The 14,096-nt window shown below is 38.6% G+C and overlaps 1 protein-coding gene across 1 annotated transcript in view; it reads left to right on the top strand.

Moving 5' to 3' along the window:
* The window catches only part of LOC107706875 (inactive ubiquitin carboxyl-terminal hydrolase 54-like), a 140,168-nt gene that overhangs the window by 64,302 nt on the left and 61,770 nt on the right, over positions 1-14,096 (top strand). Inside the window, exons 16-18 of the mRNA XM_016510705.1 lie at positions 1,378-2,282; positions 5,086-5,207; positions 6,211-6,351. Of these exons, the coding sequence (XP_016366191.1) occupies positions 1,378-2,282; positions 5,086-5,207; positions 6,211-6,351 (1,168 nt within the window). The remainder of the gene's footprint in view (positions 1-1,377; positions 2,283-5,085; positions 5,208-6,210; positions 6,352-14,096) is intronic.

Here is a 14,096-nt window from a genome sequence, read left to right as displayed (position 1 = left end):
TTTTTTTTCACTGCACAATGCATTCACTGCACAATGCAATAAAAACACTGAGGATTGTGTGTTTGCATCTTCCAGAGGCTTTTTACTGGTATTAGATAAAGATTTATCTGACAATGAATCTATCACACGGGTCATCGGTGGGTCGCTGAGGGCCAGTAGAGATTAAGGAGGATTGATGGTATTCTGATGGATACTCTGCTCTGCTTTATTAGAGGTGAATGCAAATAGCGAGCAGGCTTCCCTTCTGGAGCAAAGCCAACGCTCATTCCCATGCACTCCACTTCTGGGGAGCTTTTGGGCATATTTATGGCTGCTGTAACTCTGGTTTATATGACGACTATGAAAATTATGTCAAGGTCGCATAGTGCGTCAGCTGTGGAAAGCATGCGGGGACTGTGTATGTGTGTGTGCATTGTATGAGAAGTGGCTCATGAATACTGGTGTGAAGGACGCAGGTCTCCTTGAATTTGGTCCTTGGCAGCATTGTTAACTTTTTGAGTTAGAAAATGTGTTAGATTGGGTTTCTTGCAACAAAACCATTTGTTCAGGTATGATTGGACATTGAAATAAATGAATATTTTGAAATGAATGAATGAGTATTGATTTACAAATATAACACCAACTGATCTTATCAAAGACCTGTTAGAACTCTTGGTTTCTTGCTTATTTTATGTTTAGTCTGCCTTATCGAATGAATACATACTGCATATTTTTGGTAATATAAAATATATCTCAAATGTATATGTGGATTTTATGTGTGGCTTTCTATAAAAAGTTAAACCTTTCAGCATACACAAGTACGTGTGTTGAGTTATTTTGAGGGGACAGCAAATGTACACTCTTATACAAGCTGTACACTCACTACTTTACATTGTAGCAAAGTGACATTTCTTCAGTGTTGTCACATGAAAAGATATAATAAAATATTTACAAAAATGTGAGGGGTGTACTCACTTCTGTGAGATACTGTATATGCACAAGGAAATAATAGCATCAAAGTTGTAATTCAACATAGGTTTTTAATTTGAAGTTTTTCATGAAATGTTGAAATTTTATTTTGTTTCAGCTTTATTTCGACAAATAAAAAGATTATAAATAATTTGTTTAACAATAACAATACTGGTGTGAAGGCATTTTAGTCCTTAATGTTTTAATTACAAACAAAACATAATGTTAAACAAAGTTAATTAATTTAATTCCATTTTTCAAATAATTCATATAATTATTCCATTAAATAAATACATTTTGCCATAATTTAATTAGTGACATTAATTGAGTGATAATGTTGAATGGGACTGTACTAATTTCAGATAACCATGTTCATTTTTCAGAGAGTGTCTAACCAAAACCCTTCTCTTGCTTTTCTTGCCTCTTCAGTGAACAGCCTGGCCCGGTCCAAGTATTGTTGACAGCCAATCAGGAAGAGGTCTGGGAGACCAATCAGGATTCTGTGCTTGGCCCACCCTCTCCTCAACACATGAAATCACCCTCCTCTTGTACAAACTCCCCATCTCAGCCTTCTAGCCACCCATCGCTCAATCCCCGGCCTGCCTCTTCTCAGCCACAGCCCCAAGAGCGTGATGAACACAACAATTGGACAACCCAGAATGAGGACGAATGGGGTGGCATCAGATTATCAGATGTTCTCCAAGCATCAGGCATTCGGATCATGCCCATACGCAAGCACCTTGCCATATCTCTGCCCTCTTTGCCCCTTGACTTCTGGGGTGTATTGGGAGAGGACGAAGAGGTCTCCAGCTGTCAGCACCCTCAATCTCCAAATCCTCCTTTGTGGCAGGGCACTGCAGATAGTCCAGACCAGATACCCCAATCCAGCAATCCCAGTCCACCACCCGCCCCTGTTGAGGAGAAGGGGCCAGTGCCCCGAAGAGCCCCCATATGGCAACCCCTGTGTGCATCTTCCCAGCCCTGCACCAAATTGACCCCTCCAGTTGCTGCCCGTCATTGGTCCTCTTGGAGCCTAGACCGTCCTGATGCTGTTGTCAACCCCTATGACACACCTCCTGATCAGAACCAGCAGACAGGACCTGCCCTCTCTCAACACACACCTGGAAGACACCTTGCTCCTCACAGTCCCATGAGCACCAGGAAGAAGAACATCCCTAAGTACTCAAACTTTCAGAGCAGGGAGTTGGAACCCACAGAGGCTGAGGACCAGGAACTCTCTGAATTGGACTCACTTTACCAGTCTAGTCTGCAGGCTGGCCCGGGTCCTGGCCGAGCCCTGCGTGGTACCAGCTCACCTGCTGTTTCGAGACCAGGTAAATTAACATCTTAAATTGCCTCACACTAAGTGAGTTTACATGCACTTTAAAAGTTCTGTCTCTGCCAGACTACAGGTGCGGTCACATTTACTGTACCATTGTTTGGCCACTTTTCACAGGCGAAATGTAGTAATTTCAATAGGAACCATGCAATCAGGCATTTTGCATGAAGGCAAAATATTTCCCCACTTAGGTTTCGCATTGGTTTCAAGACGGCCATGTGAATCCCCTGGCATCAAGATGCACACAGTGGCGTAGCGGACAGGCACGCACTGTGAGGGGGCCACCGCGTTAACCTCTCCGTGCTGGGGTGCGTCGAAAGACGATGATCATGTATCGACGATAGCCAGAGATATTGTCAAAAGCATCAAATATTGGCAAATTTAAGAGCATTTGGCATTTACAGCTAATGTAGGCCTGTTACATTCTTATTATTATTATTAGGTTACTTTTATTATTAAATTAATATTACAATTAATTTCCCCCGCAATAATTTCATAGCGCATTACCGAATAACTGATGCACTGTGAGGATAATAAAAGATCCAGCTATTAGCTTACTCCTCATTGAAAATGATTTTAAAAAGGTCTTTCAAAACAGGTTTATTATACAATGAATTATAGGCCTATAATTAAAACTATTAAAGGCACAATATGTAAGATTTTTTTATTAAAATATCCAAAAATCACTAGAACAGTGTTATATATTTTGCTGACTTGTGTACTTACATTATCCCGAATGTTTTGAAGAATGTTTAAATCCAGAGAAATAGCCATTTTAAATAGTGGCTCGTCCCTGGCCATTGCGTCGTCTGCCAATCACGTCATACACCCTCGATTTCTGGTTTTGTTTTGTAGAAAACATGTAAACACCAAAGACGCTTTGATATGTTGTGCGTTTTAATAGACCGGTGACGACCGCACAGAGTAGCATTATAACAGAACTTTCAAATGTATCTAGTATGATAAAACAGCGATGCTTTACCCCACATACGCACGACCTGAAGGAGTGGAAACGGTCGACTGTGGCATAATAAAAGCTCCGCTGCTTTCGAGCCATGTGTCACGCTCATTCAGTGGCCTCGTTTTGCTTCGACGGCTCTGCTTAATACTACGACGTTAATAAATCTTTAATACATTAGCTCATCCATGAACATTATTTCTGCCCGAGTCCTGTCAGATTGCATCGGCTGTGGGGATGAAGACCACAACTCCCATGATTCCACACTCCATCACGGCATCATCAAGCTACGCCTTTGTTTCTTTGGGTGCGTCTCAATCAGCTCCCTTGTTCAGTAGTCAGGGCACTGATCAGGGAGTCGGCCATTTTAAGGGCTGTCTCAATCGCAAAATCCTTCCAGTGCACTGGAACGTTCACTCCCTGAAAAATCCCACTATGCACCACAAAAACTAGGGAGCATCGGCGCTCACTATGCTCCCTTACCGGAAACAACGTCACATTTCTTAAGCGTGAAACATAAACCACACAAGTCAACGCGATAAATATAATGACACGCGATAGAAGATTTGAAAAGACAGACCTTTTTTTAGTATATTTCAACATAAACACATCGCTAGACAGGTGATGAACACATCTAATTATCATAATATTCGGCTGAAATGTTGTAAGAACATGTAACAGAACGATGTGTTTAAAGAGAATAAAAAATAATATATAAAAATTAGATTGGTCCTGCATGTTGTTTATTAATTCCAGTGATGACGTTCTACTATGTTGTCCGTTGACGCTGTACATAATCATGTCACTGGAATTCGAGTGATCACTGTCCCAACGTGCAGTGAGTCAGGGAACTTACCAGTGACCGAATTTGTGTACACGATCTACTGATTCACGAGATCGGGAGCTAGGGAGCTGATTGAGACGCACATATCGTTTGTTTTGAATGTGCACCCTCTATCGGCGAAAACTTACATATTGTGCCTTTAACACCGCAGTCATCAATGAAAATTAAGAGTGGCTTTATTTCAAGCACCGACTTACAAAAACATCCCTTTTAACACAAAATGCGTTTCTTTCTTCTCATTTTTTTTCACCATGTTCGGGCCACAAGAGAAATATTAAGGGAGTAAATTTAAAACGGTTATATATAGTTATCAGCATATGAAGTAGATTTGTCTCTCGTCGTCTCTGAGAGAATATGTGGCGTTAATATTGCATCAGATGCTGAAAGGTCCATCGGTTTTTACGTTCACTTTCTGGTGAATTGACTGAGATTAAGATGTTCACCGGCATTACTTTTGTGCAAAGTTTGCATGTTGCTTGTGTGATATCCATTGGCTTGCCTTCATGATTTATAACATAAATATTTACAATATTGCAACGTAACCCCCCCACCCCCCACCCCACCACCATCAGTGTTACAAGTACCCCAGGCACATCATTTTACCATTTTTGTAGCATAAACACCATCAAACTGAGAGAGATTTGGATCTTTCATTGTTTCTCAATGGCGCTAAAACCTAAAGATGCCAGAGTTCCAGTCCCTGTGCAACTGATACTCAACTGCCATTGGCTTATCTGCGTTCAAGGGGAGGGGCTTATCAATAGGTCAGTTAGACTACAGTTGGCCTTGAAGTTGTATGCTTGCACCGAAATATGCATTTACGTATTGTCATGTATACTTGGATAGACAGCTGAACACTGTAACTGTAAACACAAAAACGTACCTATAAATATAAATATTGTAAAATGTTTTTGTTTATGATGCCTAATACAGTTAGCAAATTGAACCATACATTGAGAAAATGTCATTGTTGTCAATCCTAATTTTCTCGGACAGTACCTCCTGCTGCACGAAAGCTGCTCACTGGAGTCGGACGCTCTCGGACCCCCACGGCTGAACTTGAGAGAACCGCTTATGGACCACCAGGTTGTTGCAGCCCTACTGGATATATGAACATGGTAAGATATGTGGTGCTTATATAGGTCTGATTGCAAAGCTCTCTCAAATATTTATTGTTCAAATTGGTATTGGCATTGGTATTTTCTTTCTCTGAATTTTTCATCGTGGAGTCTCATGCTATATCCTTCAGACTTGTCCACAAGTACCTAATATTATAATTTTGTCTATATGACAAGTAACTATGCACCCGTCTGCCGTTGCCAATGTCACTTCTAGTCTAGTTCACCCTGCAGAACTTGTATTGCAGACATTTCTGGATATTTAACCTGCTAAATTACATTTACATTTACATTTAGTCATTTTGCCAACGCTTTTATCCAAAGCGACTTACAATTGGGGAATACATAAAGCGATTCTTCTTAAAGAGGCAAACAGACACAGGAAGTGCTTGAAATACCAAGTTTTAGGCATTGTTCAAATAAGTACAAGCTAGAAAAGGGAAGAAAGAAATAAAGAGAAAAAGTTTTTTTTTTTTTTTTTTTTTTAAGATGAAGTCAAGTAGCGTTTAAAGAGATGAGTTTTCAGCTGTCGCTTGAAAATTGTCAGGGATTCAGCATTCCGGATAGGGGTGGGATAAATGTCTCTCGGGCATCTGTTGGTATCTCAGATTGCATTCTAAATATCCACACAAAGCAATCGTCACTCACATGAACAAGCACTGATTTGCTTCTGATTTCAGGTTTTCATCAGTGGTCTCCACTAATAGTCAGAGAGAGAAAAATCAGGGATAAAACTGTGTAGCATGTGGGCTTCATTAGATGTTGCCCGCCATTAGTCTAAATAATCTAGGTTTTATTTACTTTGTTTGTTTATTATTTGCTGGTTCTTTAATGAGGGATGGCTGTCTCTTAGTTTTTTTTGTTATGGCTGGTTTCTTTCCACATCATAGCTTGTTTTTCATACAGCGCACAATCTGTTAGCACATGTTGATTTTGTTTGGGTGTTGTGTCTAGTTTCTGCCAGACTTTGTTTTTTGCTGCAGTAACTCTTTGTTCTCTGTAGCCCCTGTCAGTGGCCCATCAAGAGCCTCAGTCAGGAGAGGAAGACCAGTATGATGCGGATCACCTGCGCCGTATTGCTCGCAGCCTGAGTGGAACGGTCATTGGCCGTCGCCAAAACCGTCTTGCCGTCTCCCGAAGCTTCGTAAGTATCCCACACATATCTCTCAATTACACTAAAAGTAACTCTTACTATCTTATTTAATCTAAGGAGCTAACTAATGGCTAAAATATGAGTGAGGGGCCAAAGGAGGGGGGAGGAATGAGATATCTGCCCTAGAAACCTGATAAGAGCACTGTCACCTATGCAGAAGAGTGCTAACACACAGCTACTGCCACTTCAGCCTGATCTGTGTGTGCTGCCTGTCCCTTGTCAATCACTGCTGAGTTTTATGTCATTTGATGTACACTCTTACGTCTTACGTCTAGTTATTTTCATAGCAGATGCTGTCTATCAAAGCTATTTTGTGTGTATAGTGTGTTGTTTTGGCATTCATTCATTTTTAATATATAATGTATGCCAGAAATATATGAATGCATAACTGTTATGTCACATGACATCCACCTGGCATGCAAGGACACTCAAATACACATGCACAACTTCTCATTGTCTTGCTGAGTCATACTGCCATCCTGTGTCCACATGCTGTAGCTTCACTACATTTGAAAAGAGGCCTGGTGTGTCTCATTTATAAAGACATGCATGTAAGGCATCTTCCCAAATGCATTCGTATGCACTTTAAAAATGTTCCCTAATCCTTCTCGCTTTATTAAAGTCTTCTGTACATAAGTGAGAGTATATGAAAAAGGTAATGCAACAAATTTGGTTACTAGATTTTAGTTTCTGGCCATACTGTATATATACACATATTTAATTCATTATCCTGTCAGTGATCCATTTTTATCAATTTTTCATTCATCTCATTTACATGCACATTATTTTTCAGACCATGTTCTCATTAAACCTTTTAAACTCATTAAACCATTAAACTCTGAAATGTGGTTTACCCACCCCAAAGAGTGTAAAGCTATTTGAGAGTTGCAAATAAACAGCACTTTTTTTGCACTATTCACCAGTCCCCAATTTTGCCATTTATTATGTTGTGTTCTTAATCATTTAATTAATAATTACTTAATAATATAACTTTTTTTAAATATTGATTTATCTTTCTTGTAGATATTAAAAATATATATATATATATATAAAATGTAATGTAAATAAAAATATTATATATGTTTGTTTGATGATGCATGAATAATAGTATTTTAGTATATTATTGTGCATGCAATTGTGGTTACTCATTTTATTCATTTGTTCACTCACTGACTCACTGACTTTTTGCTATTGCATCACTGGAAATGATTAGAAAATTATGTCAGTATGCACGGGCATAACAGTGCATGATCATAAAAATAGCTTGTATGGCTGCTTTTTACTTGCAGTTCGTGTAAGAACATTTTCACATCAGTTTCTGCTTTTAAAGGGATAGTTAACCCACAAATGAAAATTATGATCATGTATTCACCCTCACTTCAGTCCTAACCTGTATGACTTTCTTTCTTCTGCTGAACACACAAGAAAATATTTTCAAGAATGTTTTAACTGCTTTGGTCTATACAATAAAAGTAAAAAAAACAATCCAAAATATCTTGTTTTGTTCCACAGAAGAAAGAAATAAAGTCATTCAGGTTTAAAACCATAAGAGAGCGAGTAAATGATGACAGAGTGCTCATTTTTTGGTGAACTATCCCTTTAATAAATCTCAATTTTTCATCATTTTTGACTTGGGATCAAATCTGATCTTATGTGCATTTTATAAATGAGGCCCCTGATTCCTTTCGTGCCTTACTTTTGTGCTCCCCATCTCTTCCCCTCTCCCCATCCTCCCCCTCTCTTCTCCTCTTTTTCTCTCTTTTGACTGAATGCACTTGTGTTTTTCCTCGGCCTTGTGCATATCAATGTATGTGTTGTGTGTGTACCTAGCTGGGGGACTCCGGGGTTACGTCATATCACAACTCCATGTACTCACCTAGTTGCCTTCAGTTTCCATTGTCTCATTCAGACCTCCATCTGCTCCAACCCAGCTATCTTCATCTCCTTCCATCATCTTCACCCCCATCTCAGCAGCCTGGGCCTTCCAGAGAGGCCCCAGGTAAAGCTCACTCTCGTTTTCCACATACATAACCACCTCATCCATTCAAAGGGCCATTTCCCTCTTGTTCCGCATTCATGTTTCTGCCATTGCATTGCAATTGAGTCCAGGTGCCAGTGGCCCCCCCACTAAACAGTCTGCATTCGCTTCATTTTCGTTTCCTGCTGTTGAAGGAGCTCCTCTTTCGTTGTTGCTTTTTTTCTTTGATTGGTCTGGTTCCTGTCCTTCACACTCCATCCTACCCCACTGCAGGACGTCTCCAGAGGTTCTCCGAGTTTCTGGCTGTGTTTGACCGGCGTCAAGCTCTCTCCAGTGGGAAGCACTACGGTCCAGCAGTGAGGTGTATTGGAAGACATCCTCTCTGAAGTTCTCACCCAACCAATTGGCTTTGGACCAGGTCTTCCAGCCCTGGAACATTTCCACAGATGTGTTTGTTCCCTTCTGCACACCCCATCCCATTCTCTTCACAGTTTCCTGGAGAACTGGAAGGAGCACGTTCAGAGACCTGATGCCATCCTCAATCACCCTGCACTCTGTATTGTTCCTGGGATGATGCCCTTCTGTTACCCTGCTATAGTCGGTAAATCTTTCCATGCAGAAGCCCCTGAAGCTCGATCCACAGCATGATGGAAAGAGACACCAAAACCAACTTTTTTTTTATTTACGAGCACTGGAATGGCGTGATTCTTTGGGGCTGAGGTGTGTGTGTATGACTAACCTATAGTCAGACTTGCAGCATGCAATGATAGGAGCGTGGGGTCCAGATTTGGACTCCCGCAGTGAGCCATCCAACCCAGAGCACTTAACTTAATTAACCCCAACATTCAATTAATTGCAGAGGAGAAGCATACGGTACCTCCTTGCTGCACTAGACGGTAAATGTGTGTTTGTGTGTATGCGTGTGTGCATGTGTTGGGTGTTAAAAGGGGAGGGGCTTATTGTAACCCTGCCCTCATTTATACTACAGGTCAAAAGTTTGGAATGATTAAGATTTTATTTATATATTTTTCATAAGATGTCTCAAGTGATCAAAAATACAGTAAAAACAGTAAAATTGTGAATATTATTACAATTTAAAGCATTGTTTTTCATTTGAATATATTTCAAAAGAAATATTTAGCAGTTTGACAGTTTTTAACATTGATTATAATAGTATTAATAAATGTTTCTTGAGCACCAAATCAGCATATTAGAACGATTTCTGAAGGATCATGTGACACTGAAGACTGGAGTAATGGAATAAATTACACTTTAAAATATATCTAAATATAAAACAGTTATTTTAAATTGTAATAATATTTCATAGTGTTTTTATAGTATTTTTAATCAAATAAATGCAGCATTAGTGAGCTTACGAGATATTAAAAAAATTGTAATTATTCCAAACTTTTGACCGATAGGGTATTAAAAACCATTCTTTACCCTTCCTCCTCGCCTGTTCCACAGATACAAGTTCTCAGCAAACCAACGTCCCAGAATCGTCATCGTTTTGCTGAACATTTTTTCCCAAGCAACTCTCCTGCGAACGTTTTTTGGTAGCGGGATGGGTTAATGTCATGTACGTGTAGATGCTAAGTACTTCAACCTGTACTAAGTGAATCGAGATGTTTTGTACGGTGTCATCTCTCAGCTCTGGTGCTTTTTGTCGGAGCAGGCATGTAAATCTGTGGCCCTGGCACAGAGCGTGGAATGAGACTGTCTCTTCTAACCTTTTTCCTCCTATTTCTCTGATACGGGCATTCCCTGTAGCACACAGCTGTTTTGTGTCTCGTGTTACAGGCAAAGACTGTGTACATGTTTGACTGAACATACACTAACAAAGGAATTTATTGTTAATAAAAAACTACAACATCTTAAGAAATATACAGAGGAATGGAGAAACTACGCAATGACATTATGGAATGTTAATCAATTCTAGTGGTAATAATTATTATCTGCATTAAGACAAGTATAGTACACTTCAGAAGTGTAAAGCTGGAGAAAAACTGCTATTTTAATTCCATTGACAGTTCTCCCATTTATACAGGGAGATATGCCAAGTTAAGCTTCCTTTTTATTGTTTATTTTACTTGATTCAATTTTTTTTTTTTACTTGCAGTGACACTGAAACCACAGCTATGAGTCTGGCACATGATGGATCTTCAGGCCTGTAATGATTGAGGGGTCTCATTCCATTCGATTTTTGTAGAATCTATATTATTTCTAGATTTTACTTTAATCAACACAGCTGAAGAATGTTCGGCCCTGATAGCATAGATAGCCTGCAATTTGGACAGTATTATGTATATGGGGCCTTGAGCAAGGAATGCTTTCATACTGTTATTCAAATAAACGTAATAGGATTTGTGATATATATTAACGATACTCCAATACTGATCAACAGATGTGTCATATCACAATATAATATGATTAATGCAGTATTTAACTTTTCATTCTAATCGTATTGTGCTGTGATATGTATTATTTTTTTAATTAAAAGCCTTTGAGTGCTGAAATTAAAATGATTATAAAAGAAATAACGTACAGAGATCTAGATCTTATTTAACTTTGTCTTAACCAAAGATTGGCTCTAACACAAAGATATGTTTTTTTTTGTCATTTATTCATCTTTCCTTTCATTTAAAGGATTTTTGAGAATGTAGCAAAGGTGGTGTATGAGTATGCTATGCAAAATGCTCTCTCCTGAACTACCAGCAAAGAGTCAGACTGGGACAAAATCAAATACTTTTTCTTTTTTTTCCCTATATACTGAGGAAGAAAATGATTTCCTGCTGAATTGTTGAATCTTTACTTATTAATGTCTGTACAGTTAACAGCCTTTGAATGCACATTGTAGCTGGTGGGAGGAGGATTTCTCAAAGATGAAATGGCATTTCAAAGTTTTCCATTGGGGACTCATTTGTAAATGCTTGAGGTTGAGTGAACTTGTATTTTTGCAATAAAGTTATTACCAATGCACTCCAGCAGGGGCGCTGCACAAACGCCTACACTCTGTGTCTGAGTGTTTTTATTTTTTCATAGAAAGCATACGAGTTTTTGTTTTATGATACAAAGTCAATATACAATGGTATTTTAATGTATACCATTATCAAAATCCTCACATTGACAGTGATTAATAAACATCGGGCTAATTTTATAACATATAATCTGCATCATGCCAGCTCAACTGCTGTATACAGTATAAGTTCTACTGAAGAAGGAAAGTACAGAAGAGCCTTGTCGTGGGTTGAGAGGGTATATCAGCACCTCGATGTGGCTTGGGTTGTTCATTGCAGCTCTCAATGGCAGATTCCTCCTAATCAGCTTATGATGATCTTCAAGGAAAGCTCCCGCTTAATTAAAATAGGCATAGACTAAAATGTCCAAAAATCATTTTTTCATGCTTATGTTTCTGTTGTGTATTCAAACGGATATACAACATTATACAAAACAAGAAAAACTGTGAAACTCATCACACTCATCATACAGTAAACAAATTATCAAAAAGGCTGGACGTTATTACATCCTCCATATTGCACACAATGAATTGCCCTTCAGTTTTTTTTTACACAAGATGCACCCATAACAACTCACAAACAATTACAAAGAAACTGCAAAAGTAACACATTCAACTGAACATGAAATTTTAAAATAGAAAAACTACCAGTAAAAATATTTTTTAGTATAATGTACCTCCAATAAAGTTTCAAAAATCTCATATTCAAAAATGTCTTTCTACAATTTCTAAAAAAAAATGTCTTCTTTTTTACAGAGTATCCCATTTATAACAGTGGTTCTCAGTCTTTTTGACTTGAAGGGCCCGCTTTGTCCGACACAAAATGAGCACTGAAAATATGTATTCTGCATTTATGGCAAAAGTGCATGTTTTCAAACTTTTTAATAACAGAAATTGATATATTAATCTGTGGTTATGGTCCCCAGACCCCTGAGAACCACTGATTTAGAAGGTCTTCAAAGACTTACTGATTTAATCTGTCATGTTTTAAAGGATTAGGTTGTAGAAGTTTAAAATAGATAATTTTTTGGGTGATTGCCTCTACCAGAATGAAAGTGTCCTCACAGAACCTGAAGTATTCTCGGAACTGCACTATAACAACAGATGACAGGTGATGACCACAACTTCTGTTTGTTTAGACAGTTTCCTCCACAAGGTGTCAGTATAGATGCTCTTTAAATATAGGCCTATATTTTATTTTTAATTATGTTCTTAGAAATTTAGTCCAGTGAAGGACATACCTGCAGTGAGTTTGTAGTTCTTGTCTTTGTGTTAAAATTGTGACAATCTATTTATGCAGAAGAAAAGATGATGTCTTCTCTTTTTTTTTTTTGCTACAGGAAGGCTTGTGTTCCTGGAATGCTTTCTTTTGACAAGAATTGCTCAATGATTTTCACCCCTGAAAAGAATAGTAAATTGCACATTTCTCTTTAGTTCAACTGACAGTGATAGAAAATGAAATATTTGCAGATCCTCAAATGAACTGTGTTTCACACACTGCAGCATTTCTGGAAAACAAAGCTTTTCATCATTGTGTATGCGTTGCTGTTTTGAGATGCCCTTTCCAATGTTGCCAGAGGGAAATAGATGAACCCAAATGTACTTATGTTATTTAGTTTTCTCAAAGAGCAATTCGTTCATTGCTTTTGTGACTGCACATGTACAACATCCTTTCTTTCATAAACAGAATTCTTCAGGAGGTGACTTGGAGTCAATGCGGACAAAAAGACAGATGAGTGAAGAAAAATCATTAATCGTTTCGCGTAATTTGTGTTTGGCTGGTGTTATCATGATTTCTCAATATGGAATATGATAAAAAAAAATTGAGAATTTGGCTATTGAAAATGTCACATTTTAATTTAATTCTGCTCAAATGAACGAAATGACTTGAATAAAGATTTGTTCATTTTGCTGAACGAAATCCAAGTCAGGCTAATAGCCTAATCTTCCCATCAAAGCAATATGTGATGCAAGGTTGTTCGTTTATATAGGCCTAATTAACAAAATATGTATTAGACCTGGTGTTTGAATTCTTTCAGATCACCTTGCAGGCAAAACATCACTGGTGAATGAAAACATATAGGCTATGTACCTAATGGTGCGTTCAAGTCATGTCGGATAGATCGTATTTAGGAGCTGAACGCACATGAACGCCACCACAAAGTCGTTATTACGAGTGGGAAACTCGAATTTTTCTTTAAGCCCCGAGTTTCCGAGTTGGGGGCGTGTCAATGAGAAACATGGCGGAATCGATGGATCCAACGTCTGTAGTTGACGGTACATTTTTGTTTAAATTCATAGTTTAGTTGTCCTATAAACTAAAATTGGTCATGTTCTTGTTACGCAGCTAGTTAATGAAATCCAAGTTAAAAAAAATGCTATCATTTTGGCACCTATAGGCAGGGCTGTACAGTGCGACATAGCCTATATGTCCGCCTCCCTCCGTCTCAATATACTGTACAACGCCATAAGCCACATGCATTCACATCAGTGTTAGCCCAGCGGTAGAGTTACTCTCACGGGACACTGCACTTACGCGCAATCACAAAACTACACTATTTCCATCTGCTTTAAAGCAATACCGGTTAAACATTTAATTCAGGTGCTGTTCTGCATGCGCTTTTTCTGATCGTATACTCATGAAGCGCGCTCATACTGAGAGCCTGTCGAAAAGCGCCTGATTATTGGACTAAGTTGTCTTTCGCGTCTGATTGATTTAGCGTCTAATACTGTCAAAAACAC

Source organism: Sinocyclocheilus rhinocerous, unplaced genomic scaffold (genome assembly GCF_001515625.1).
Source record: "Sinocyclocheilus rhinocerous isolate Xijiao unplaced genomic scaffold, SAMN03320098_v1.1 scaffold144, whole genome shotgun sequence".
Lineage (NCBI taxonomy): Eukaryota > Metazoa > Chordata > Actinopteri > Cypriniformes > Cyprinidae > Sinocyclocheilus > Sinocyclocheilus rhinocerous.
Note: the sequence above shows the minus strand (reverse complement) of the source record. Positions and strands in the feature narration are given on the sequence as shown.